The sequence below is a fragment of the Lepisosteus oculatus genome, chromosome 7 (assembly GCF_040954835.1).
Source record: "Lepisosteus oculatus isolate fLepOcu1 chromosome 7, fLepOcu1.hap2, whole genome shotgun sequence".
NCBI lineage: Eukaryota > Metazoa > Chordata > Actinopteri > Semionotiformes > Lepisosteidae > Lepisosteus > Lepisosteus oculatus.
The window spans coordinates 13,124,335-13,149,364 of NC_090702.1; the positions used below are offsets into that span (position 1 = coordinate 13,124,335).

Sequence of the window (25,030 nt, forward strand, 5' to 3'; positions counted from 1 at the left end):
ACGTATGACATTCTCCATTGTACAGCTATCTATCTCTGTCTATCTGTTCAGAACCAAATGTGTCTTTCCCAGAATGCAATCCATTTTTTAAAAATTCTTCAAGAAAATGAATCCACTCCTCCTACAGTTCCCATGCTGACAGATGACAAGTCAGTACCTTTCTCTTTAGGCAGTGTTAAAAATATCCTTTACACTTGAAAGAGATCATGGACGGAAAGATGGCTCCACATCACAACAAAAAAGTCTGATGTGTTCATTGCCTTTACGTATCTTAAGTTTGAAGTTTACAGATGATACTCCAGATGTAACATTGATTACTAAAGTAAATATGTTGGATGTTTGAAAAATATGACAGGTTGTGGGCTGACTGATCTAAGCAGTGAAGGACTGTATTCAAGAGGCAGTTTGGACCCATTTCTATTTGGACTGCACAGACAACAGGGTGTAGAACTACATATCAAAATAATAAATGTGCCAGATCTGAACTTATAAACTAGAGGTATTTCTCAGTAATGTTTCACCATATCAGAAAAGTGATTAATTTAAAGAAATACCCATTACCATACTTTGACATTATAGTTATTTAAGTGTACAATTCCTAGCTGTACCATTATCAGTCCAAATCTGAAAGCCTATTATCATGGACAATATAGGGCTTTGGACAAGGCCTAACAAAGAAGAGAAATTATAGAAAGTTATGAAATTACGTTTTGAAAACAATGCAGCTATGAAACAAAAGGACACCTTTAAAAGGACTGCCTTCTAAATATATAAATTATAAAGCTCCACACAGTTTTGTATGACCATAGGGTTTTCTTAAATATTTTTATAAGCATTTACAAAACTAAAAATGTAAAAATGTTACAAATGTGATTATATATAAATGGTCCCCATAACATCAATTAGATTCTATTTTGGTGTCACTTCAGTATTGTCTTCTTCTATACGCATCACTCAATTTAGTGCCAACATTTGTTGTAGTTTGTTGACCTCTAGAGGAACTACATGGTAATACAAGAACGAAAAGAATATTCTAACTGTCACACCATAATCTTTCGGTTTACTTTGACACTACACAATTTAAACAAGGTCTGTTAGAGACAGTAACCATGAACAAAAATGCCACAGATAACGCATAAAACAGAATACACACTGTGTGACACCAAAACACAAAATAACTTGATTCTGAATTACCTCATTCTGAATGGATTTAACGCATTCAAAGAAATAAAACATACTTCATGAAACTGAATATTACATGATCTAGAGGCATTCAGATCTTAACCGAAAGAATGTAAACCTATTAAAGAAACAACACCTCAGGAATCAGAAATATGTTTCACATTTTTTTTATAATCCAATTTCTTACACTCCTGTCCCCGCTACCTCATCCCGGTGTTCCACCAACTATGAACCTGCTGTTTAACAACAGCTTGTTTTTCCTGTGGACTAAAGTGCAATATCGTCAGAATGGCAGTAAGTGTCTGCTGTCGGCCACGGGAGTCCTGCAAAGTTAAGAACCGGTATATGATATTTTTCAGATACTCCAGGTTGGCCCCTTCCCGGCTCTGGTCTCTTGTGTATTTCTCAATCTGCTCTCGGAGCGCAGCCACCTCCTCGCTGTGGCGCTCCTCTTTGGTGAGGAGCTTGTCCTGCAGCTGATGAATCTCTCCCTCCAGGCGATGTTTCTGCTTCCGCAGTGCGCTGATCTCGACTTCTTTACGGGCCAACTGTTCGGCATAGAGAAGAAGAGTAGGCTCAGTGGGTCCTGCCATTTTAAGAGCCTGGGCAATCACATCTTGAGTAGAATCATCTTCAGTGTCACCAGCATTGTTGATTTCCGTTTCTGTTGGGTTATTGTCACTGTACTTTTTGTGTCCTCCTAAACCGTACCCCAGAGACATAGACCGAAACCTCTCCAACTCTTGATCCTTTTCTGTCAAGAGGGCAAGGGTACGGTCTCTTTGCTTATGTAGTTCCTCTTCTAACTTGAGAAATCTCTCACGGTACTCAGCTTCCAACCTCTCCAGCTCCTGTTTGTGGCTTTGTTGGAGACTACAAATGTACTGCTGCCTAGACTCCAGCTCTTGTTTGTGCTTGTTCTCCATTTCGTCACAAGAAAGACGGAGAGAAATATACTTTTCCTTGAGCTCAGACAGCTGGTCGCGCACCTCCTCCAACTCCTTCGCCAGATTCCCATCCTTTACCGTCTTATTTTTTAGTACAACCTGCGCTCTCATCTTGTACCGCTCAAACTCGTCCTTCAGCTGCTTCAGCTCCTGCTGATAATAAACAACAGAAGCCTTTTCTCCGTCGGAATGCTCACTGTTAATGGCAGTCTCCGCATCACACAGTGTCTCGATTTCTAACGGCTGCGGTGATTTCTGGGTAGCCAAGAGCAGCAGTTTTCGCACCTTCACCATTTTTTCCTTCAGCACATTCACATCTAAGCTTGTCTCATCAATAGTAAGGTCTACTGATGTCCTAGCAGAGGCAGCAAAAGCCAAAGTCTTGTTTTCCATATCCAGCTGCATTATGCGGTCCTTGAGCTTCTGAAGCATTAACTGGTCCTTCTGCTTGGCTTTCTCGTATGTCCCTAGGAGCTCAGACAGCTCAGAGACTCGTTCTTCAAGGCTGGCCAAACGGCTTTCTTCAAGCTGGGACTGCTCTCGGAGCCGTTCCTCTGCTTGACCTGCCTGTGCACACCGAAACAGAACGAACAATTAAGGAGTGGTTGGCGACTGGTATAGCTAATTAGCTCTCTACCTTTATAATACACTTTTGAACATTTCACGAGTTAAGAAAATGTGAACATTTTAGCACCGAGATTTTATAAAAATGAGGAGGATCCTAAAATGTTTTTATGCATCCAATTTGGACATGCTAATTATTTTCTGAAATTAACTTAGCACCAACATAGCACCTACAAGGCCACTACCACTTGGAGATACAGTGCAGTCCATAAGTATTTGGACAGTGACACAATTTTTGTTGTTTTGGCTCTTTACTCTAGCACATTGAATTTCAAATTAAACAATGATTCTAAAGTTAAAGTGCAGAATGTCAGCTTCAATTCGAGGGTATTTATGTCTATATTGGGTGAACCATATAGGAATCACAGCCCTTTTTATACATAGTCCTCCCATTTTAGGGGACCAAAAGTAATTGGACAATTGGCTACTCAGCTGTTTCTTGGCCAGCTGTGTGTTGTTGCATCGTTAGTTCATGCACTAGAGAGCTAACAAAAGGTCTAGAGTTGATTCTAGATGTGGCATTTGCATCTGGAGTCTGTTGCTGTTGTCTCTCAACATGAGGACCAAAGAAGTGTCAATGCCAGTAAAGCGGGGCAAAAAAATCAGAATAAATCAATCAGGGCCAAAACATTAGATGTGTCAAAATCAACTGGTACATTGCTAAGAAGCAAGAACACTCTGGTGAGCTTAGCAATAACAAACGACCTGGTAGACCACAGGAGAACACAGTAGTGGATGACCGAAGAATACTTTCAATCGTGAAGAAAAACCCCTTTTCAATTGTTGAAAAGATCAGAAACACTGTCCAGGATGTAGGCATAGATGTGTCAAAGACTACCATAAAGAGAAGAATACACCAGCATAATCTCAGAGGGTTCACCACAAGACACAAACCACTGGTACGCCTCAAGAACAGAAAGGGCAGGTTACAGTTTGCTAAAAAGTACATAAAAAGCCTGTAGAGTTCTGGGACAGATGAGACGAAGATTAACCTGTACCAGAGTGATGGAAAGAGCAAAGTGTGGAGAAAAAAAGGAACTGCTCCTGATCAAAAGCATACCACCTCATCTGTGAAACATGGTGGAGGTAGTGTCATGGCTTGGGCATGTATGGCTGCCTATGGAACTGGCTCACTTGTCTTTATTGATGATGTGACTGCAGATGGCAGCACCAGGATGAATTCTGAAGTGGACATAAGCATCTTCTCTGCTCAGATCCAATTAAATGCCTTTTAAACACATAGGACGGTTCTTCACCTTGCAGCAAGACAATAATAATAATAATAATAATAATAATAAAAAACTATTTTATATAGCGCCTTTAAAGGTGGCTTTTCAAAGCGCTTAACAGGATAACAATAACAATAAATAAGAAGGATACCCAAGATAAAACACAATTACAAAATATAGAGGAGACCGTGGATGGTGGGACTAAGAAGAGCAGAGGGGTGAAGAATGGAACCAGTTAAGAAAAGGCTTTTCTGAAGCAGAGGGTTTTGAGTCTGGATTTGAAGGAGTTTAGAGAAGGTGACTCTCTGATATCCTTGGGGAGAGAGTTCCAGAGCTTGGGGGCATACCAGGAGAAGGCCCTGTCACCCATACAATGTAGACAGGCTTGGGGGACAGTAAGGAGAGCAGAATTAGAAGAGCGAAGGTTGCGAGGTGGAGAGTAGGGCGATAATAGTTCAGACAGGTACTGAGGTGCCAAGCCATGCAGAGCCTTAACCCCAAACATACTGCTAAAGCAACTGTGGAGTTTTTCAGGGCCAAAAAGTGGAACTTTCTTGGCCAGGTCAATCACCCGACTTGAATCCCACTGAGCATGCACTTCACTTACTGAAGACAAGACTGAAGCTAAAAAGCCGCCGAAATAAGCAGGACCTGAAAATGGCTGCATTACAGGCCTGGCAGAGCATCACCAGGGAAGATACCCAGCGTCTGGTGATGTCTATGGGTCGCAGACTTCAGGCAGTCATCAACTGCAAAGGATTTGCTACCAAGTACTAAACATGACTATTTTATTTAAGATTATGTTAATGTGTCCAATTACTATTGGTCCCCTGAAATGGGGGGACTATGTGTAAAAAGGGCTGTGTATATCGTTCACCCAATATAGACATAAATACCCTCGAATTAACCTTGACATTCTGCACTTTAACCTCATGGATATTGTTTTATTTCAAATCCAATGTGCTAGAATACAGAGCCAAAACAAATACACTGTCCAAATACTTACAGGCTGCACTGTATGCGCGTGCACACCTGCCACACTGTCAATCATTTAACACTCAGCGAGCTCCACTGTGCCTCACAGGAGAGATAGCAGTGTCAGGAGCAATGGTGCGTCTCTCACAGAAACCACCGCAGGCTCGCGAGCACCTGGTCGATTCTAAGGCTTGCTGTTGTGCAGCAGGCAGGGGAAATCAATTTCAGCAGTGCTCAGCTGATTTTGTGCTGCCTTTTGGGGAACCTATGAAATCTCATCTACGTTCGAACTTGTGACTCCTGGATTGCAATACTCAGCCTCCACTCTCTTCAAGCTTCTTTGCTGAATGAACTACTCACAAGAGCTAAAGAACATACCGTATGAAAGAGAACCAAAATTACCTTTCTCATCTCCTGTTGGATTTGTAGCTGGAAGTGCGCTTTGAGATCTTCAATCTCCTGCTGTAGTTCTCCCACGCGGGGGTCGGCTTTGCACTTCTCTCTCTCGGCCTCCTCGAGAGTTTTCCTCATTTCCTCCAGCTCCGTGGAAAGCACCCTAACCTGGGCTTCATAGTCTCCCACACGGTCGGCGGTTGTCATTTTCTCTACCAGAGCTTCTCTGGTCTCCTCCAGCTTAAGCTCTACATCTTGCCTGGCGGCCCGCTCCTCCTGCAGCAGCTTCTGGAGCTCACGGAGCATCAGCGCGTGGTCTCCTTGCTCCTGTGCCCGCTCGTGTTGCTGGGTGATGACCCGGGCTTTGGCCTCCGCGAGCTGCTCCTGCAGGCTTCTCACTTCCGCTTCATGATGACTCCTCTCCTCCTCCAGGCTTTTGCACAGATCCTCAAGGTCCTGCTTCACCTTCTTCTTGTCCGCCTGGAAGGAGGCCTCCATCCTTGACTTCTCCTGCGTCACAGTGGCCAAGGAGCTGGTCAGGGTGGACAGCTGGGCTTTCAGCTGCAGGACTCTCCTGTCAGCCTCCCCAGCCACCTGCTGCTCCCCACTGCTGGAGCTGACGCCACTCTCCGAGCCATTATTGTCTTCAGCCCTTTGCAAAGCGGACACAGCCGGCCCGTGCTCACCAAGGCTCTTTTCTTCTTCGGTCGCCTCTCCCTTGGTGCTGCTGCTGGCCACGCTGTTAGCGGTGTCCACACTGGCCGCTGTGTCCGCGCTGTCTTCGCTGTGCAACGAACACTTGTCGTCTCCAAGGTCCGAAGAACGCCGCTCCAGGCCAGAGGCCCCAGAAGGCGTTGCATTCGAATAGCTCAAGTCAGCTTCCTGGGATACAGTCAGAACTTTCAAGCTTGCCTCCAAAGCTTCCTTTTCCTTCAGAAGGCTTTTGTAAGCCCTGACAACGTCTTTAAAACGGGTCTGGTACTGAACCAGCTGTTTTTTCAGACTTTCTATAGTTTCCAGCAGCTCCTTCTTACTGGGGCCACCCCCAAAATTCATTCCAAACTTCTCCATGTTTGCTGGTTTCAGCTAAACAATCATACACGTCATGTCCCGAGGCACTATGAAATAAAAAGAAAAATGAATCAGACAAAAACTTAACATGAAATTTGAAATCCCCGTAACAATTAAGTAAAAAAATAAACGTGAAACAAATACACGCACAAAGACGGTGGGGATGATCATTTCGCATATGCAATAAAACACAGCAAACCACCGTATAAAACCGAGCATTTGTCATTCAATTCTCGCAACAAAGGAGAACTAGATATGCATAGAAACGAGTTCAGATGTCGTTCTTTCACTTCAAACTGTAATGTGCTAACCAAGAGAATCTCCGATTTAAAAACTGAAGGAAAAAGCAGTGCACTGAAAAAAAACTGAAGGAAAAAGCATTCTGAGTGGCTAAAAAGACCAGTTCTACTCAAAATAAGAGTTAATAAAATTATGCAAGCAAACCTCTACTCAAGAATATCTAATTTAAGATGTAATTCTCAGCTTTAGTTTCCATCTTTCAGCAACGGCTGCCATAAAGTTAATAATTCCATTATGAATAAATAATAAAAAATAAAAACAAAGTGCAATGTTGTGATATCTGGAATTTTCCTGGAGGCCTAACAAAGCTGACAGTCACATGGAGAAATGTCTCGAATACAGAACATCTACTAACTCTACATTTCGTATTTTGAACTAATGAAAAAGCTGCAAACGTACTTGTTTTTTTCTCTCTGTCCTCGATTAGTCGTTTAAGCTTGCTATCTTGTACACAGCTTACGTGTCCGTAACTCGTACTTCCTGGAAAGGGTCCTTTTAGTAACGGCTGAGTTTTCATGTATATTGGATTTGTTAAGCAATAAAGTTTTTACAACAAATTTATGGGGGCCATCTTAGTAAGGTCGGAAATAATTAGTCTGTGAAAAATTGAAGCATTCAGAGAAGAGTTTTATTATTTTGTATGCTTGTCTCTTTACTTTATATTTGTTTCAGAATAAACAAACAAAATTACGACGTATCGTAAAATAATTGTTGCTCCCCACCGGGTTGATCTCCTGGCTGTTTTTTTTTAACTAACAACCTGAGATATCTAGACAATAGACGAGATAAATGTATGTTCAAATTGAATTAGCAGAACAAACGAAAAACGCGGGGTCTTATTTTAAAGATCTTATTATAATGCAGCGATCATTAGTTGTAAATACCTTTTACAGGGTGTTGATATTGTAACGCATACGGCGGACCCTGCAGGTTGTTCGAGGTACAATATTAACGAAAATATTAAAATATAGTGTCCTGCCCGGGGCATGCTCCTGTATGTGCCTTATGCTTCTCGGACAGGACACCGGGTTATTCTGGCCATTGCCAGGAATAAGCGGCTTTGTGTTCATGGACGGATAAAATGTGACATGTCATTTCCATTTTAGCAGATTACGTCTGTACTTGCAAAGGTAATGCATGTGTGTTATGCTGCATACATCTACCAAACATTCCAAAATAAAGCATACATTTTTCTGAGCGTTGCTCACAGAATCGTTTGGGGGCAGATTGGGTTTATTACAGCAGTTTTGGAAATGAGACACCCTATGATTGCTAATAAAGTTTCATGAAAGCGGTGACGTAATTTCTTCCGCGTTGGCCTGGACGTGGCACCTGCATCAGAGGAGGAGGCAGTAGAGAGACTCCCATTTTCTATAGGGGCTGTTTAAACGATTTCTGTTTCTAACTGTAGACATCACTCGAAGTGTTAAAGGGGGGGTACTCTCGCACAACATGGGCCTCACTATCTCGTCGCTTTTCTCCAAGCTTTTTGGCAAGAAACAAATGAGGATACTTATGGGTAAGCATTGACAATACGGAGGCAGAGGGAGGGTATTGTTAGAGCTGCCCCAGAGACGAGGAGGAAAAGATGGGGCCTCTGTGGTTACATTCTGTACAGAGCGACAAAGGGGACGGCACGATTTGTTAATAACAGTACCGAATAAGTCACGATAACACTACGAGAGGTATTTAATTCTATTGCTGCTCATTGAGGTTGAAAGAGTGGAGATAACAATAGTGATGGATATCGAAATGCCTATTCCTTTTCTCCATTTCGTTTAGCAAGGTTTTTTGTGAAATAATGCAGTTAGGAAATGCCTTTCCTGCATTATGCAAGAAATCCGGTGTCCGTGCGTTTTAAATGTAGTTACTGCACGTTTTAGAAAATGGTAACGTTTTGTTTTTAGGAAGTTACCTATACTGGAACTGGTTATGGACTGTTAGGAATTATAACTCGAAGGCGAAAACATAAACATTATTTTCTTCCATTTCTTGTTTATTCTGAATATGAGTCCTCTATTTAGGCCTTCAGTGTTGTGTCCGTCTTTTTTTAGGATGTAAAAGGAACACTTAGTGATGCAACATTGGCAAAGATACTGTATAGCACCAAAGTGAGCTATCCATGGTCTTGTCATACCGTCGCCAGTTATAAATCTGAGATTATTATTTAGAATTATTTAGTATTTAGAATTTTCATTATATGTAATATTGTATGTTGCTGTGTGATTAAAACATCATATAAGTAGGCAGAACATTTTTTTTCTTTTGTAGGTAAAAGTGTTGAGTGTCATCGCACTGTAGTACAAACTCACCTTGAGGAAAAGCTAGTGCTCCAAATATGGAGGAGTGGTACACAATTCAGAACAATTCAGAACAATAGCCATAAGCATGGATTTGCCTTTTAAGTAAATAAGTGTACCCAAACCACGCTAGGAAAATGTTCCCTACATATTACGGAACCCCCAGCACCCTTCATCGTTGAAACTAAGTCTTTTGGGCTTTAGGTGCACTCAAGCATTTGTCAGGAACATGGTGAAAGATGTTTAATCTGACTGAATCACATTTCTCTACTGCTCAGTATTCCATTGCTTGTGCACTTTGCACCACTGGGCTCTAAAACATGTACTGCCCAATGTGATGAGTGCTTTGTGCACTTCAGACCAACAGTGGTATCCCACTCTGCGGAGTTCTCTGCGGATTGTTTCGGATCAAACTGGCAGCTTGTGCCGCAGGCTGAAATATGCAGTTGCTCGCTTGTCTTGCCCTGCTCTTCGAATTAATGCACGGCTGTCATGACCCTGGCGTGTGCACTTGTGTCCACTGTTCACCATTGGTGATGACATCTTGCTGTCATTGCACACTGATGCTGTTGCTCGTGAAATCTCAGCAGGATGGGCTGTCTTGATCACTGAGGCTCCAGTCAAACAAGAACAAACAACTGGAACCTCAACTGTCACTCCTACTTCAAAGTTTAAATTGAATGTTTTCATTTTTGTGCAAAAACGTGCACTACTTTTCACGGCTCTTCCATTTCACCTGTGTTTACTTCATGTCTTTCTTACCAATACCAAACTAGATGAAACAATGTCTCTTCTGAATGTTTTTCTCTGCTTTAAGAATGCACAGCATCAGACATTTTAAACTGTTGCAAACCTCAACAAGTACTGTAAATGCTAATGAAAAAGTTAAAAGTTAAAAAATAAATGTCAGAATGTGTCGTGTTAAATGTATTGTAGTTTAACCCCTACTTTGCATTTTTTATATCAAAGTTTTGGTGCCTTTTGTTGGATCTTTCAGGTTCCTTTAAGTGGTTATGCCTAGACAGTCAGAAATACTTCACTAATGATCTGTAGAACTGTACAACAGAATAAAAGGCTTCCTTAGAAAGAACTTCAGCAGGATAGAGCATGTCCATCCACCAATATGGGAATTAAGCAACATGAGCTAAAAAAAATGAAGAAAATGGAAATACGTGGGATTTAAGTGTCCAGTCAAAAATCATTTGAGTTCATAGTTCAATCTAATGCTTTTTGTTTGACCAGTTTGTAAAATAGATTTCTGTTTTTGGGGTTGCTTTTCTCTTGAGGTGCTATTCAGTAGCTTAAGATAAAGTACACCAAGAGTTGGTGAGGGGGGCCGTGATGGCAGCTTTTGATTATCTTCCTATAATGGTGTAGAAATGAAGTTAAGTAAGAGTTTTTCACCTTGAAGCGGTATGGAAATTAACTGGTTCCGTCTGCAACTTCATGGCAAGGATAATACTGTATTTCTGACTCCAAAACACGTTGCATCAGATTCTGAAGATTCCCTATTGTGTTTATTTGCCAGTGTGCAAATACGTAGTGTTGACACTCATGGCCTGATGTCCACCTGCTGCAGCAATACTCAACTTCAACTCATCTCCCTTTTTTAATGCAATAATCTCAGTATGGTAAGAATTTAAGAAATGTTACCAATGAAAGGAGGCCATTTGACCCATCTAACGACGTTTGTAGTTTGTAGCTAATTGCTCCATAGATGGGTGACAGTGTTCAGCATTACTGCCTCGCAGGACTGGGGTCCTGGGCTCAGTTCAAGACCTGGGTTGCTATCTGTGTGGAGTTTGTATGTTCTCCCCATATTCACGTAGGTTTTTGCTGGGTACTCCAGTTTCCTCCCACAGTTCAAAGACACGCTGGAAGGTTAACGGATGTGTGAGAAAATGAGCCAGATGAAAATTGTGGAAAAAAATCATTCTCAAATCAAGGCGGGATCCAGTCGTTTCTGCTGAAGGGTTCATCTCCCAACATTTTGTGTGTTTTGTGACGCTGGCCAAGATGTACTTAAAATTTTGGTGTTCATCTGTTCACAATAAAAAAAGGATCACATTTACTGTTAAGATATTTCAGTTATTTTTCCTAAAATATATTCAGATTTGTTTCCCTGTCACTGAATGTCTTCCTGTCGTTTGAAGAAATATGTGAGGCACTAGTTCCTGTGCTGTTGTGTCTCAGTAATTTGTCTGGTGTTTCAGCTTTCTTCACTATCCAGTTTTGCAATGAGCATGTCTGCGCGCTCCTATAGATTAGACAAATTAAATTGGGATGACATGGACATGGAACTGAAATTAAGAGGATTGGATTGTGCACATTTATTGAGCTGCTATTTTAAGATTTTTTTTGTTTTCTTTTGCTTTCATTCTAAAGTGTGTGTTTTTATGTGAAAGTCATTGCACCATGTCTTTATTGGAAGTGTTGCAACACTAAATCTGCATATGGTAAGACTTCCCCAATTTCTTTAAAACAGCTGATGTTGATTTGCAGACACATCTTGAAATTGGGGTCCGGTTTTCTTCTTTTGTAATGTTATCATTGAAATTGAAGTGTGAACTTTGCAACTTTTTTTTCTGCACTGTTCCTGAGGGTTACATCTTGTAATGCAGTGATTCTCAATCTTGGTCTTGGAGCTCCCTGTCCTTTCTGGTTCTGCTCCAGCTGTTTTGTCAGAAACCGATCAATTCATTTCAATTTGAGCCCTAGTTTTAAACATGTTTTCAGCTTTCCACCTTCATTTTGTAAAGTTGCATGCATTTTGAAAATGGAATCACCCTTGTCCATCTATCCATCCATTTTCTAACCCCTTTATCCAATTCAGGGCTGTTGGGGAGCTGAAGCCTATCCTGGCAAGCAATAGGCACAAGGCAGGCTACACTCTAGACAATACTCTAGTCCACTGGTGGGGGGGCACACTCAAACCAAAGCCAGTTTTCCCCAGAAGCCAATTAACCTACCAGTTTGTCTTTGGACTACGTGAAGAAACTGAAGAGCTTAGAGGGAACCCACAGGAACACAGGGAGAACATACAGACTCCATGCTGAAAGCACCCCAGGAATTGAACCCATGGTCGCAGCGCACTGTGAGGCAGCAATGGTAGCTACTCCACCGAGCTACCCAACCTTCCATTTACACCCCTTTAATTACTGAGTTTCTTAGCTTCCCTTATTCAGGTGTGGGACCTGAACTGTGTCCAACTGTACACATTGAATCAAGTCAATCCCACAGTGTTTACTTTTCATCATGCTTGTCATTCCCAGCTATTCATCATAAGTAGCTAAGAGCTTTGTGGTGAGTAATAAGGCACTAAGTATAAAAGAATCAGTTCCTAACCCCAAGGGGCACCAGGGGTTAAGGGCCTGACTGTAACAGAAAACAGCATACAGGCCCGTCAAGACCAGGATTGAGAGCCACTGGTTTAACTTGTTTTCATACATTCTTTAAGCATTTGACAGCACATCTTATTTATAATTTTGTCAATTAATTTGTGCTGCTTTAATGTTTTTTTTGCAGTTGGTCTGGATGCAGCTGGGAAAACCACTATTTTATACAAACTGAAGCTGGGAGAAATCGTTACTACCATTCCAACCATTGGTAAGGCCTTTGCTTAAAATGTCTAAATGCCAAAATATTTGACGTGAAGTTCTTTTGGATTTAGGGCAGTTATGTTATGGATATGAAAACATATCCTAAAATTATGCTAAATGACCAAGTCTTTAATATTCTTGTCAGATACTTTTAATCTTTATGCACACACTCAATGACTTGAAATGTATATAAATGCAGAAGTTATTGTATGTGCAAATTCGTTAGCCACATCTTTGCATATGTTAGACAGCTGGACAACACGTGTCACTTCAAAAATGGGCTTGTTTTACAGTTTGTGTGTCTTTAGCAGCAATACTTTGGAAGAAAAGGTCATGTCATTCTATAATAGTACAAATCTAGGGAAGGACTGTTTTAGAACAATTAAGAAGCCTCTGTGAGCTGCTGGGCTGAAACAATTTGCCTGTTTTGTTACGTGCTATTCTGCCCTATGTGGATATATTTTACATTTTCCATGCACGACTGGTATGGCAAATAGTTCATCTTTTCCTCTTATAACCCGGTAGGGGATTGAACTCTCATCCACCTCTTCTCTTTGGACTGGAATCTGGTCTTATTGAGCCTGATAACTACCCGTCAAGGGATTGTGAATTGTGTAATACAAGAAACGCAATAATGAAAATCATCTTGGTCTGGGAAATCATTGTGTGGGTGTGTCCTTTTATTTGCTGATCTGCTCCAGAGCAGCACTGGTTTGTCCACTCCTTCCTGTTTTAGGACAACCATTATTCGCGTCCATTTCTTGTCAAACAATACCTCGGATAACAGCTTGTTCAGTGACGAAGCACTCTTTCAAGTGAAGATTACAAGGTTTTGTCCCCACAAAAAGAAGTGTGCATGCTCGGCAGAATACCAGTTCGTCACAGTTTTATGTCTTAAAGTTCTGGCTCATAGGAGCCAAAGCTTTGTGCTAGATTAGTACACTTTGTTCTCAGTAAAAGCATTTGATGGTTCACACTCATCTCTCTAGTTAATAATAATAAATTATTGCTTACACTTTTCTGGACACTACACTCAAAGAGCTTTACAGGTATTGGGGACTCCCCTCCACCACCACCAATGTGCAGCATCCACCTGGATGATGCAACAGCGGCCATAGTGCACCAGAACACTCACCACACATCAGCTATCAGTGGGGAGCAGAGCAGAGTAATTAAGCCAATTCATAGATGGGGATTATTAGGAGGCCATGATTGGTAAGGGCCAATGGGAAATTTGGCCAGGATGCTGGGGTTACTCACCTAGTTTTCATGTTTTTTTCAGAGTGGTTTAAAACAATATAATACTACTTATTAATGTACAATTATTTACATTTGGGACTCTCCTTGTAGTACACAATTCTTCCAATTTATTTAATTCCACTTGGCTGCAACTCACAGTTTTACAGTTTTTGTCGAACATGAACGTGGCTACATGCAGGGATATTGGGTGAAGTGAAACCTGTAATATCTAGGCGACCTCTATTACAGAGAAAGTGTGCTGGTTGTTTCCACAGCTGATCAGGTGAGATCAGACTGCAACAGTGTTCTAGAATATTCTGTTCTTGATTTGTTGGACCGGCTTCCTACGGTCTCAACTGTAAGAAAAAAACTCTTCAAACCATGTCCATTTTAAGTACTCTGCATCTTTCAATTAAGGGCCAAGTACATACAGAAAAGCACCTTCAAAATATAAAAAGCATGTGAGACCCAAAGAGTACGTTTCAATGGTAACCGCATCAGTGTGCTGTGATTATTTTATTAACTGTTTTGAAACTACTTTTTACTGCCACTAGGAGAAAAATTCTCTTAAAAACAAGCACAGTGGTTTATTTTTTAAGTTTTCTGCTGATTAATTCATTGTTTTAAAAAAGTGCTTTGATTTTTCCAGGTTTTAATGTGGAAACGGTGGAATACAAGAACATCTGTTTCACAGTATGGGATGTGGGTGGCCAGGACAAAATCCGCCCCTTGTGGAGACATTACTTCCAGAACACGCAGGTATAGCACTGACACAGTGTGAAAAGCCAGGCTGCTTCTCTGCTTCACTGCTGGCAGGCGAAGCAGTCTCTGGTCTCCCCCTTTAACACCCTTGGTCCCTCATTTTGGGGACAAATGTGTGTATTTAGGGCATCCTAGGGCATTTAACAGGTGCTGATGGTGCCTTGTGCAGATAGATATAGAACTGGCTATATTACATGCCACAGTGATCTTGTTGGGAGTATTGTCTTTTCTGGATGTTATAAGCCCCACTGGAATCTGCACATCTGTGAACATTCTTGTTTTTCATCTTAATCTTTTAATAGCATTTAAATTAGATGCTACAAAATATAAGCAACCCATCTTGAAGCTGCTATGGAAATTCAATCGGATAAGCACAATGTAGAGTAATAGGTCAAGTCCATTTTACTATATTGTTGCTTGTTGGGTACACTTAAAGAGGTTTTAATGATAAGAAAAATGGAAGTGGAAAGTACCTGAGAATTCCTTTTTCAATTGTTACTTCTTTTTGGGATTTTATCCAAAAAAATTACATTTGTACCTTTTTACATTTTAGAGCCATTTGATTGAAGGACTCTGCTCAGGGGTGTAACCTCAGGCTCCATCTGGGATGTGAAACCACTCCCTTCCAGTGCAGTCTGTAGTCCTGTTAAATAAAATAGTGCCTATTTATGTGTCTTAAGATTGTAAAAACAAAGTTCAGAGAATTAAGATGAAACTCTAAATTTGCTCCGGTAAGGCCTCATGTGGAACATTGTATTTAGGATTGGTCACTGTTACTTCTATTACACAGAGAACAGCAGACAATTTGTTGCTGCAGGGCTTGAGTTGTGGTGATGCCTTAAAAGAACTAGACTTTTTTTAGTGTCAGCAGGAAATGATGAGAGAGACTTTTCTTTTTTTATCATGTTTATTGAAAAGTATAGATATCAGAAGCAGCAGTTATTCTGGGAATCTCTTAAATAAGGATCTGATATAAGGAGGTGTCTGTTTTTTATAAATAGGAAATACATGTACAGTAGTGGTTAATGTGAAGTCATTGCTTTAAGTCTAGACACCTTGATCCTTTCAAGAATTATTCACATGAGTTAGGATCACTTAGCACCAAAATGAATGCTGATTGTTCGAATGGCCTTTCCAAGTGTTAACAAGACTAGAACAAGGAACTTATAGGTAATAATGACTGAAAATCAAACACACATTTTCATTCTGTTATAAGAAAATAAAATATATGGATTTTAATATTAGATTAAATCTCTTTGGCATCATTCTTTTTGATCACAGCATGTCATGGTAGGTGACGGGTAACTGACTTATGCTTAAAGCACTAAATCACCCCCAAGTGAGAGAACTGGGACCCCATTCCCATTGAACATTTGTGGGATAATCTGAAATGAATTGTGACATCTAGGGCACTGAGAACAGTGTCCTGGCTCTACAAGAGGAATGAGATCAAACCCAATATGATATTGATAAAGACATGCTGCAGATGTTCATCTTGTCTTGTTTCCAATGGTGGCCCCACAAGTTACCAGCCTGCTGTGGCTTTCAGAGTAGATAAAGATCTGCCTTTTCTGTATCTGTACAGTACCTTGTCTCATGTCTGTTCAATATAGTTTGTACTTTCCTTGATTTTCTTTTGATGATCAGTGTATTTATGCATGATATTTGGAGATCTGTTTTGCAAATGTTTTAAAATTCCTCTAATTTTGCACATTTTTGCTGAGATCTCTGTGCAGGACAAAATCTAAAAAAGGACTAATTTTATTTAAAAAAGGGAACGAAACAGATCTGCAATTGACCTTATGATTCTTTGTCTTCATTCTCTCTTTATCATCACATTTATATTGGCCGTGGCTTTCTCCTGTCTGATCCCTTGTAGGATATAAGACCCATCTAGAGCCCAGCTTTCTCTGGGGCTAAAAACCAGAGATCTAAAGCAAAAGAGATCTTAAACTTCCCAGACATGGCCTAGTTTTAATTTTTTTTTTTTAAGTCAGCAGAATATAAATGCAGAGCTGCAGTCAGTAAAGGCACTTTTGTGGAATGACTTGAATGTAAATGCCTTTTTTTCCTGACCATACAAGATTTTCAAATTAATTATATCAATATTAAAAAGGAAATACAAATTCAAAGCCTGCAGTGCAATGGTACACCCTCTTGGTCTAAAAAAATAATATTGTTTAATTGCAAAGTAACAGGACTTAGTGCTTCTAAAAACCACAGTTTGTGGGGAATTCTAGTAGTAATGAAGCCCATTGTGCTGAGGTTTGCTGGCTTTTCTAACTGGGGAATGGTGTAGTTTTAAAGGCAACAATGTCTCCTTATACAGCATTGAAATTGATAACTTGAGACTTGTGTGTTCAAAGAGGATAAAATGCCACAAAACTAATTTTCCCCGTCTGCTTCAATGTCTTTTATCTCTCGCAACATGATTTATCAGAGCAATGTTTATTCCTTTGACAGAGTCTTGGAGAATAGTTGCTTTGCAAGTGCTGAATGAACTGAGTATATTAGGATAAGATTATTTATTCTAGTCAATTATATTAAATGAATACAAGCTCCAAAAACAGCACATGGACTTGACTGGCCCGAAACCAGCGCACTGTGGCTATTCTTTGAAGCATAAAGACATTTAAAAAATGTTAAAGCAGAAAATCAACCTGATACTACATCAATGATATTGCCTATGACTTTAGAGACAATGGTTAAACTGCCAACTAGTGTCAACATTTGCAGTTCTTGGGAGCTTCATAGCAAGAAAGGAGCTGAGGTGTTAGCTGAGTGGAAGTGGGTCTGAGACATTAATCAACAGAATCCATCGGTTTATCTTGGTTAATTAATTAGGGTCTGTATATATGATTAAGAGTGATCAGTAGTCGAGGAACAGTTGATAAAAAAGGAACAACATGGGACATACAGAAAGATACAAGGAGAGAGAAGAAAGTGTGTGCCAGGCGAGAGGCACTTGCTCAGGTCAGCCATCTAGACCACATCAAACCAGATTCTAGTTGAGTATTTGAACTTTATGGGAGCTTTCCATTCTAGTGTTTTTGGGAACCTTCATAGATAATCCTTAGGTAAAAAATGGTATCTCCTGGTTAGTGGATGAATCTTTAGAATGGGCAGACAGGTTTCCCATTCACTTTGTAGCATCCAGATTTATAGAGAGAGATTTAACTGTCATATTCTCTTTAGTTTAGAAGGCAGGTTTCTCTCTCTCTCGTTGGCCTCTAGGTGTTATGTTCTTATGTTATGAATACTTGGTTGCATTGTGGGTTTTTTGTGTTTGGTCAGGAGTCAGGCCCCTGAGCCACCTTGTGTGTGTAAATAGAGCAATGTGTTGCAACGTATGTTGTGTTGTTTAGTGTGTATCAATGTCATTGTTAATAAATCTGTTTAACACAGTGTGCCTGATTAATTACTCTTTTCACAAAAGCTGTGCCAGGGAACAATGAACAATGTTGCTTCTATTCATACTAAATGCTGGGGGATATTCTTGGTATATATTTACAGTTTCTGGATTATGATTATTACAGGTATTTCCTGTAATTCTCTAATTCATAACCTCCTATTTGTAAGACATAAGAATATGTTATCAATCCCAGCAGTTAAGTTAACTTGTAAAAGTAATGTGTATAAAAAGACTAGTTGTAATGCTGTTTATTTTGATAGTTGTGGGATCTTTTTATAACTGTTATAAAATATAGCTGCCAGATATATGAATTTATCTGCTTTCAAACCAGTGTAATGCAAGCTAGTTTGAGTGCAATTAATGTATTTATCATGTGGAAAGAATGTTTAATCCTTTGGCAAAGTCTTGGAGAACTGAGGTGCTTTGCAAAATGAAGTGCAGAATGAGCTGTCTCAGTATACAGTATTAGCTTAATATCTATAACTTGCGGTGGAGTCGCTCTTATTAAAGATACAGGAGAATAGTTTTTTTTTCATGTGCTGTGGTTTGGTTATGACAAAGGAGGTGGAGCTTTGGGTTTGTTTAGACAAATACTGAAGTGCTGAACTCAACACCTTTTAACATTTTTCAGGGTCTGAGCCATTCTGAAACCTTGTCCCTTCTTTGTTGATGACTTTTGGCTTTGAAATTGTCTGCCTACTTAGATTAGACTAATATTCTGGCCAGAATATTGGAGGTGGAAAATCCACACTGTAAGAGAAAGACAGAGGGAACTAGAATGTCATTCTACGTTGCAGTTGCAAATTGCAAACTCGAGAGGCTTTTATTTCCCAATGGTTTCCTGCTCCAAACAAAGCAGAGACCTAATATCAACACCTGTTTTTGTTTTCTCAAGAGTGCAAACTTCACCTTAATTAAACTTGAGTTGCTAATTTATTTAAAAATCTGCAGCCTAATTTAAAATGAGAAAAAAATTGCAGATCAGTCGTTAAACAGGAAGTAACGGTGAACATGTTGAAAGGGAAACTGGCAGTATAATTTCTGTCTTGCATAAAAGACAATTGTAACACTTGTACTGTACAAAGTATTATGGTCAAGATTTTGATTTTTTTTTTCAGTCATTAATTGCATATATTATGTAGAGAGCCTGGCAGAAGTATTCATACCCTTGAACAAATTGTACATTTTGTTGCTATAAAGTTCTCAGTCATGACACTTTGAAATATATATCATTTTATATACGACATACTCCATATATTTAAAGGAGAAAAAGAAAATCATATTGAAGCAAAATGGAAAAGTTTTAGCATAAGTATTCAAATTCTTTTCTGTTGGAAAAATTTAAATTGCAGAAAATTACCTTACACAATAGTTTGCGTGGCTTCTGTCAGCATGCCTTAATAGTAGTTCTCTATTTCAGAATAATAACTCTTTGGGTTCATGGTCAGGTAGTAAATTCCAAGCACAGAGGGAAATATGAAGAATTTGAAACCTTCAAAGCAAGTCAGGGATAATTTGGGAAATTTGCACTGCAATTTCCCTCACGGGATCAATAAAGTATCTATCTATAAAGTAATTGAAAAGCACAGATAAGGAGAAGGGTAAAAAAGTGTGAATTTCCTGTGAGCACAATCTGCTCAGTAAGGAAATGGAAAGTGCATCTAACCACCCAGACACTGCCAAGGAAACTGGGAAGGAATACTTTGATGTTAATAATATATTAGAAAGAGCTAAAGAGTTCAGTAGCAGAGATGGGAGCAAATATGTATCAGTCAGCAGTAAAACTAGCCTGTATGGCATGGTGGCAAGAAGGAAGACAACTAAAAACAAGCCATCTTAAAGCCTGCATAACGTTTTCAACAAAGCGTTTTGAACACCCTATGAGACCGAATTTGGACTTTTTGGTCTAAATGTAAAATGTTTGGCGCAGACCTAACTGTGCCAGACTGTACATCTCCCTGTCAACATCACCCCTGCAGCTGGCAGTGCTAGCAGCATCCTGCTATGTTGATGTTTCTCAGCGGGGACTGGAGATCTCTTCTGGACGGAAGTATAAATGGAAAGAACAATGTATAGACAGATACTAGTGAAAAACCTTTTTCATTCTTCTAAAGACTGTAAATTCACCTTTCAGCAGGAGAGTGATTTAAAGCTACACTGGAGAGGCTTAAAAATCAGAAAGTTTTGTATGGCCTGTCCTGACTTATATCCTTGAGAATCTGTGGAAAGACTTGAAGCAAATGTTTATGGGTTATCCCCAAAAACCTAAACAAAATTGCACCCGCCGTGCTGTCTGTGATGCTTCTACCCAATATTGAGTTCATGGGTATGAATACTTACTCATTCAATATATTTAACTTCCTAATACATACTTTGGTTATCTTAAGAAGACATCAGTCTGAGTATTCTGGTTTTGTATAAAAAATGTAGGCATCAATTTGTAAACTCACAAATTGGGACAGCATAGAAATGGTCAGAGTACATTTGAAAGACACTATATAAATGAAAATGGAATTAATATACAACCATAAAATTAATAACTTGCACCTTCATAAAATTAGAAGTCATTGTGTTTTATCCAGTCTTGAAGTCTTTTGGAATTCCCTTTGCAGTTTCTAAAATGTTTGCTAATCCTCCTAGTTTGGCATTTCTTATAAATCTGACTATCTTACTAAGTACTGACAGTTTCTAGATTATTGATAGACATTATCATAGACATTGTTATACAAGAGCAATAGTGATAACTGAAGTACATTATCCTAGTTTGAATATTCATCTCTCATCTGTAGCATTTTTTTATCCTTTAACTGCAGCTCAATTTGTAGACATGCACTTCCTAGAAATCCCACGATCTGGAATTTAAGAATTAGTCATTATTGCAAAATGTTATCATAAATTTCTTTTGGAATTCTTACTACACATTTTCTATATTCATGATGAATATCCTCCATCTAAAATCTTATCTCCATACATCATCCTCTTACAGTTTACTTCTAATTATCCTTTCCATAACCCTACATGTAGTAGAAATAAGATAAGACCTATTGATCTGTAATGAAATGATTAATTTTGTATCACTTTTTGTGTACGAGAATAACATTTCCCGCAGTTTCAAAGTCAGGAGGTGTTACTCCTGTTTTGAGGAATAGAACAATTTTCCTACCTGCCTATGAATAACATTTCTTCTTTCCTTAAGTTGGTAAAACACCATCAGACCCTGGAGATTTCTCTTAGTGTTTCTAGTACCTGTAGCATTTCTGCCCATTTTTGTGGTAATAATATTTAATAAAAGTTTGTCCTTTCTCACCCTGAAGCATGTTTTTTTTTCACTTGGTAAACATTCAAGTGAAAACAGACATTTCCATTTCACTGTGTAAATGTTTCTTCTTCTTACTCCTGAGATACTTCATCTTTTGCTGTTGAAATACTAAATCAAAATCTTATTTTAGCTCCTATTGCAATTTTCTCTTCTGTTTTTTTTTTAACTTTCCAACTTTCCAAAGAAGAGTCCACCAGCAACCAAAATAAGTGCTCATTGCTTACTCTGAAATGTGATCTTTCAGGGCCTTATCTTCGTAGTAGACAGCAATGACAGAGAGAGAGTGACAGAGTCTGCAGAGGAGCTTCAGAAGATGGTATGTATTTGTGTAGCAAAGGGTATTAATAGCTCTTAACCTGCCATCCACCTTTGCTTAAAAAATGTTTTTGTTCTAGAACAGAAATTGAACAATTTGTTCCTGTTCTCTGCACTGTAGCAAGACCCAATATTTTGTCTCTCATATCACCTTCAATCACTTTCAGAATGGAAACTTGGGAAACCATCGAGGACTTCATTATTATCACAAGGGTGGAGCATGAAGAAGTTATTGCAGAGAGCTAGATTCCACTTAGCTTTTTATTTCACATGTCCATTGATACAGTAACTGTGTCCACCTAGAGTAGAGCTTGAGAATTATAAGTGTTTCTCTACAGCCGTCATCGAGGGGAAATGACTTGTTTTTCAGAACTGACTGACCTTTCTTTCCAGCTGCAAGAGGATGAGCTCCGAGACGCCGTTCTACTGGTGTTTGCAAACAAGCAGGATTTACCAAATGCCATGATAGTGAGCGACCTGACAGACAAGCTTGGCTTACAGAACCTCCGCAACAGAACTGTACGTAGACACTCGGTGCACTATTTAAACCTTACCCTTAGTCGTAGAATTCTGTTTTGACAAGACACGTACCAGACCTTTAGAACTGTCAGCTTACATCCTCTGGTGGGTTCAGGCTACTTTATGTCTATAACACTGATCTGCCTATAGAACAATGTATTTTTCTCTTGGAATGTAATTCATTCAAATGCCGCTCTAGAATTGTCCACCCCAGGTTACAATGCTAGATAATCATTTTGCATTATTTGCAAGAGTGTCATTTTTAATTTGAAAACTTCTTTCTGCTTTTATAAAAACCTATATTTAATGGTGGTACTGGACTATATTGGAAATCAGTTGCGTGATACAGCCATGTCAAATGTGAATTGACCAGTAATGTATATATCGTGTGCCACTTTGACTAGTAAATTTTAATTTTTCAGTGACAACTCAATAAAACAGACAGGATAAGTATATTTAATCAAAGGAAAAATTCCATTCCAGCAGAGGATGAGGTATGTCACACGCAGGAGTCTAATGAGTACCGAGTGCTGCTACAAATATTTTTTGTATGCAGTTTAGTCCTTGCTCACTGTTAAGTCAGAAAACCATTCGTCATTGGAATAAAAATAAAACCACTGTAAGCAGGTGAGAAACATGCTTAATCTACAGCACACTATACAGCCCAAATTACTCCTGGTTGTACACTCTGCAAAAATAATGTGTTTTTTTTTTTACAAAAAAAGCTGTACACAACATCAGTAGTAGTCAGTTCTGTTTTGGGAGTTGTAGAACAAACATGAGCTACAAGGTGAGCTTGCTTTACAATAAATGTCTTACAGAGTTATAGCCTTTTATGGTAACGTTTTTGCTTTCTTTCCCCTTGTTCTGCAGTGGTATGTCCAGGCCACCTGTGCCACACAAGGCACTGGTTTATACGAAGGACTCGACTGGTTATCCAATGAATTGTCGAAGCGCTAAAGAGGCAAAAGAAGCAAGAACTGAAGCGAACAAGAGAGAAAGTGTGCGCGAGAGCGTGAAATGATATTTTACAGAGAAATTTGTCTAAATTATCAGTGTGTCTGTCTGGTAGAACTTGAAGTTATGGACTTTGCAATCAGTTCCTGTTGTAAACTCTTTTTTTCTTTTATCTTGTTATTCCCAATGTTAATTAGTCTTGTTTTTTGTTTTTTTTTACCCTAGCCTCTTCTCTGAAAAGTTTAAGTTGCATGTTTTTAAATGACAAAAAAAGCAATTTCCAGACTGTTTGAGAAAGTTGGTACAGCAGAAAGTAGAGTGGACAATAGGCGAGACTGGGTGAGACAGTGCTGCATCCTGTCTTGCGTCTCTGGAGTGCAACACTTCTGACACATGCCACAAAAGTAATATGTTTATCATTTCAGCTTAATGGCCTTCCTTGTGACAGCACTCCCCTGCAGTTCTGTTGAATTTCAGCAGAAATCAATTGGCCAGAGTTGGGTGTTCATGCAGTAAAGGGAGGTCACAGGAATTAAAATAAAATAAGACAGGCCCACTGCTAAAGTAATTTCACAGGCCATTTATTTCCATCAATACAAGTTGCATTTCCCTATTACCCAGTTATGTTTTGTATCCTTTATGATCTAATGGAGAAAGATTGATCAGCCTTATTCAGGACTACACTTGCAAAGGAATACATCTTTACTTCCCCCACCCCCCCTTCTCTCATTTTGAACTGTATCTTCAGTGCCGGTACATGATGTTGCATTATTGAGTTTTGTACAGTGCTTTGATAATTGCAGCTTTTGCTCGTGGTGCAAGAAGGAAAACGGGGACAGAGCTTGCAGGCTAGTGCTGTGGGTCCTATTGTAATTTTACCCTCTGTTTCTGAAAAAGTACCTTTCCACGGTGCCCTATTCCTAAACACGCATGAAGCAAACAGAGTACAAACCATAGTGATTCCTTTTGTTGTACAAAAAAAAGACCATAAACAAAAAATAACCTTGGTTACAGACCTTTAGCATAAACCACCACAGCAAGGCTATTGATCAGAGATGACCATTACAATGTTCCTTTTTGAATGTTAGCTCAACATGTCCATGTTTTTGGTTTTGTTTTTTTAAAGGTGCAAGTTATTAAAAAGTGGGAAAATTGTACTGTGCATGATTCTTTTTTTACATTTACGTTTAGTGTTGCTTGAAAAGGTTATGGTGTATAGTTGTCTGAAGGTCAGGGAAGACATGTAGTGAGTGCTCTGAAGCAGGAGAACCTATACAAATTTGTGCTGATTGCCTAATAAATATTTCATTATGTATTTTTACATCAGCTCATTAAAAGGTAGTCCAGTACTAGCCTTGTCTCCAATTATACATTAAAACTAGGATGTACTTAATTTAACTGAGTTCAGTGATCAATAAAACATTAACAGAACTGGGTGTAAAAAGTCACCTTTAGACAATGTCTTGACTATCCAGGAACTATGTTTTTTATACATCCTTTTCATGAACACATTCAAGTTAAACTATTTGCCACAAACATTTGTTTTCTTTTCTTTGTAGTCATTGCCCTTTAGGTGAATATTCAGACTAAATTATGAAAATGAGAGACTGCTTTTCTTACACTCTGAACCGAGTAAGCCTTATGATTTTCTTAGGTGTCCTGCCAAGCTGATTAAAATGTCACCTACTTATGAATTGTGTAAACTTGTTTCCGTTAACCACACTTTGCAACTTAATTTCCTGTCATGCTGTTAGGAGCTTTGTGTTGTTCATTTTTTTTCTTCCTGTTTGGTTTGTTTAAAAAACTGTGATATAAACAGATTGTTGATAATACTGTACACCGTTGTAGATCATTAAAATTTCTGGTCAGCTATCGGTACATCTGAAA

The 25,030-nt window shown here is 39.2% G+C and overlaps 2 protein-coding genes across 2 annotated transcripts; one reads left to right on the plus strand and one right to left on the minus strand.

Moving 5' to 3' along the window:
* Positions 1-793: 793 nt before the first annotated feature.
* gcc1 (GRIP and coiled-coil domain containing 1) lies at positions 794-7,221 on the minus strand. Its single transcript, XM_006633740.3, has 3 exons — positions 7,121-7,221; positions 5,360-6,468; positions 794-2,696 (listed from the first exon to the last, which is right to left on the minus strand). The coding sequence occupies exons 2-3, from the start codon at positions 6,419-6,421 to the stop codon at positions 1,383-1,385; spliced, it is 2,376 nt and encodes a 791-aa protein (XP_006633803.2). The 5' UTR covers positions 6,422-6,468; positions 7,121-7,221; the 3' UTR covers positions 794-1,382.
* An 811-nt stretch (positions 7,222-8,032) lies between these two features.
* On the plus strand, positions 8,033-24,298 carry LOC102691017 (ADP-ribosylation factor 4-like). The gene is made up of 6 exons (XM_006633739.3): positions 8,033-8,240; positions 12,547-12,627; positions 14,509-14,618; positions 21,597-21,668; positions 22,061-22,186; positions 23,060-24,298. The coding sequence occupies exons 1-6, from the start codon at positions 8,174-8,176 to the stop codon at positions 23,144-23,146; spliced, it is 543 nt and encodes a 180-aa protein (XP_006633802.1). The 5' UTR covers positions 8,033-8,173; the 3' UTR covers positions 23,147-24,298.
* Positions 24,299-25,030: the final 732 nt, after the last annotated feature.

Coding starts and splice junctions, on each gene's coding strand:
- gcc1 (XM_006633740.3), bottom strand. CDS start 6,421: ATGGAGAAGTTTGGAATGAATTTTGGGGGTGGCCCCAGTAAGAAGGAG. Junction 2,697..5,359: donor TCCAACAGGAGATGAGAAAG/GTAATTTTGGTT, acceptor CGGTGTGCACAG/GCAGGTCAAGCAGAGGAACG.
- LOC102691017 (XM_006633739.3), top strand. CDS start 8,174: ATGGGCCTCACTATCTCGTCGCTTTTCTCCAAGCTTTTTGGCAAGAAA. Junction 12,628..14,508: donor TACTACCATTCCAACCATTG/GTAAGGCCTTTG, acceptor TGATTTTTCCAG/GTTTTAATGTGGAAACGGTG. Junction 22,187..23,059: donor AGAACCTCCGCAACAGAACT/GTACGTAGACAC, acceptor CTTGTTCTGCAG/TGGTATGTCCAGGCCACCTG.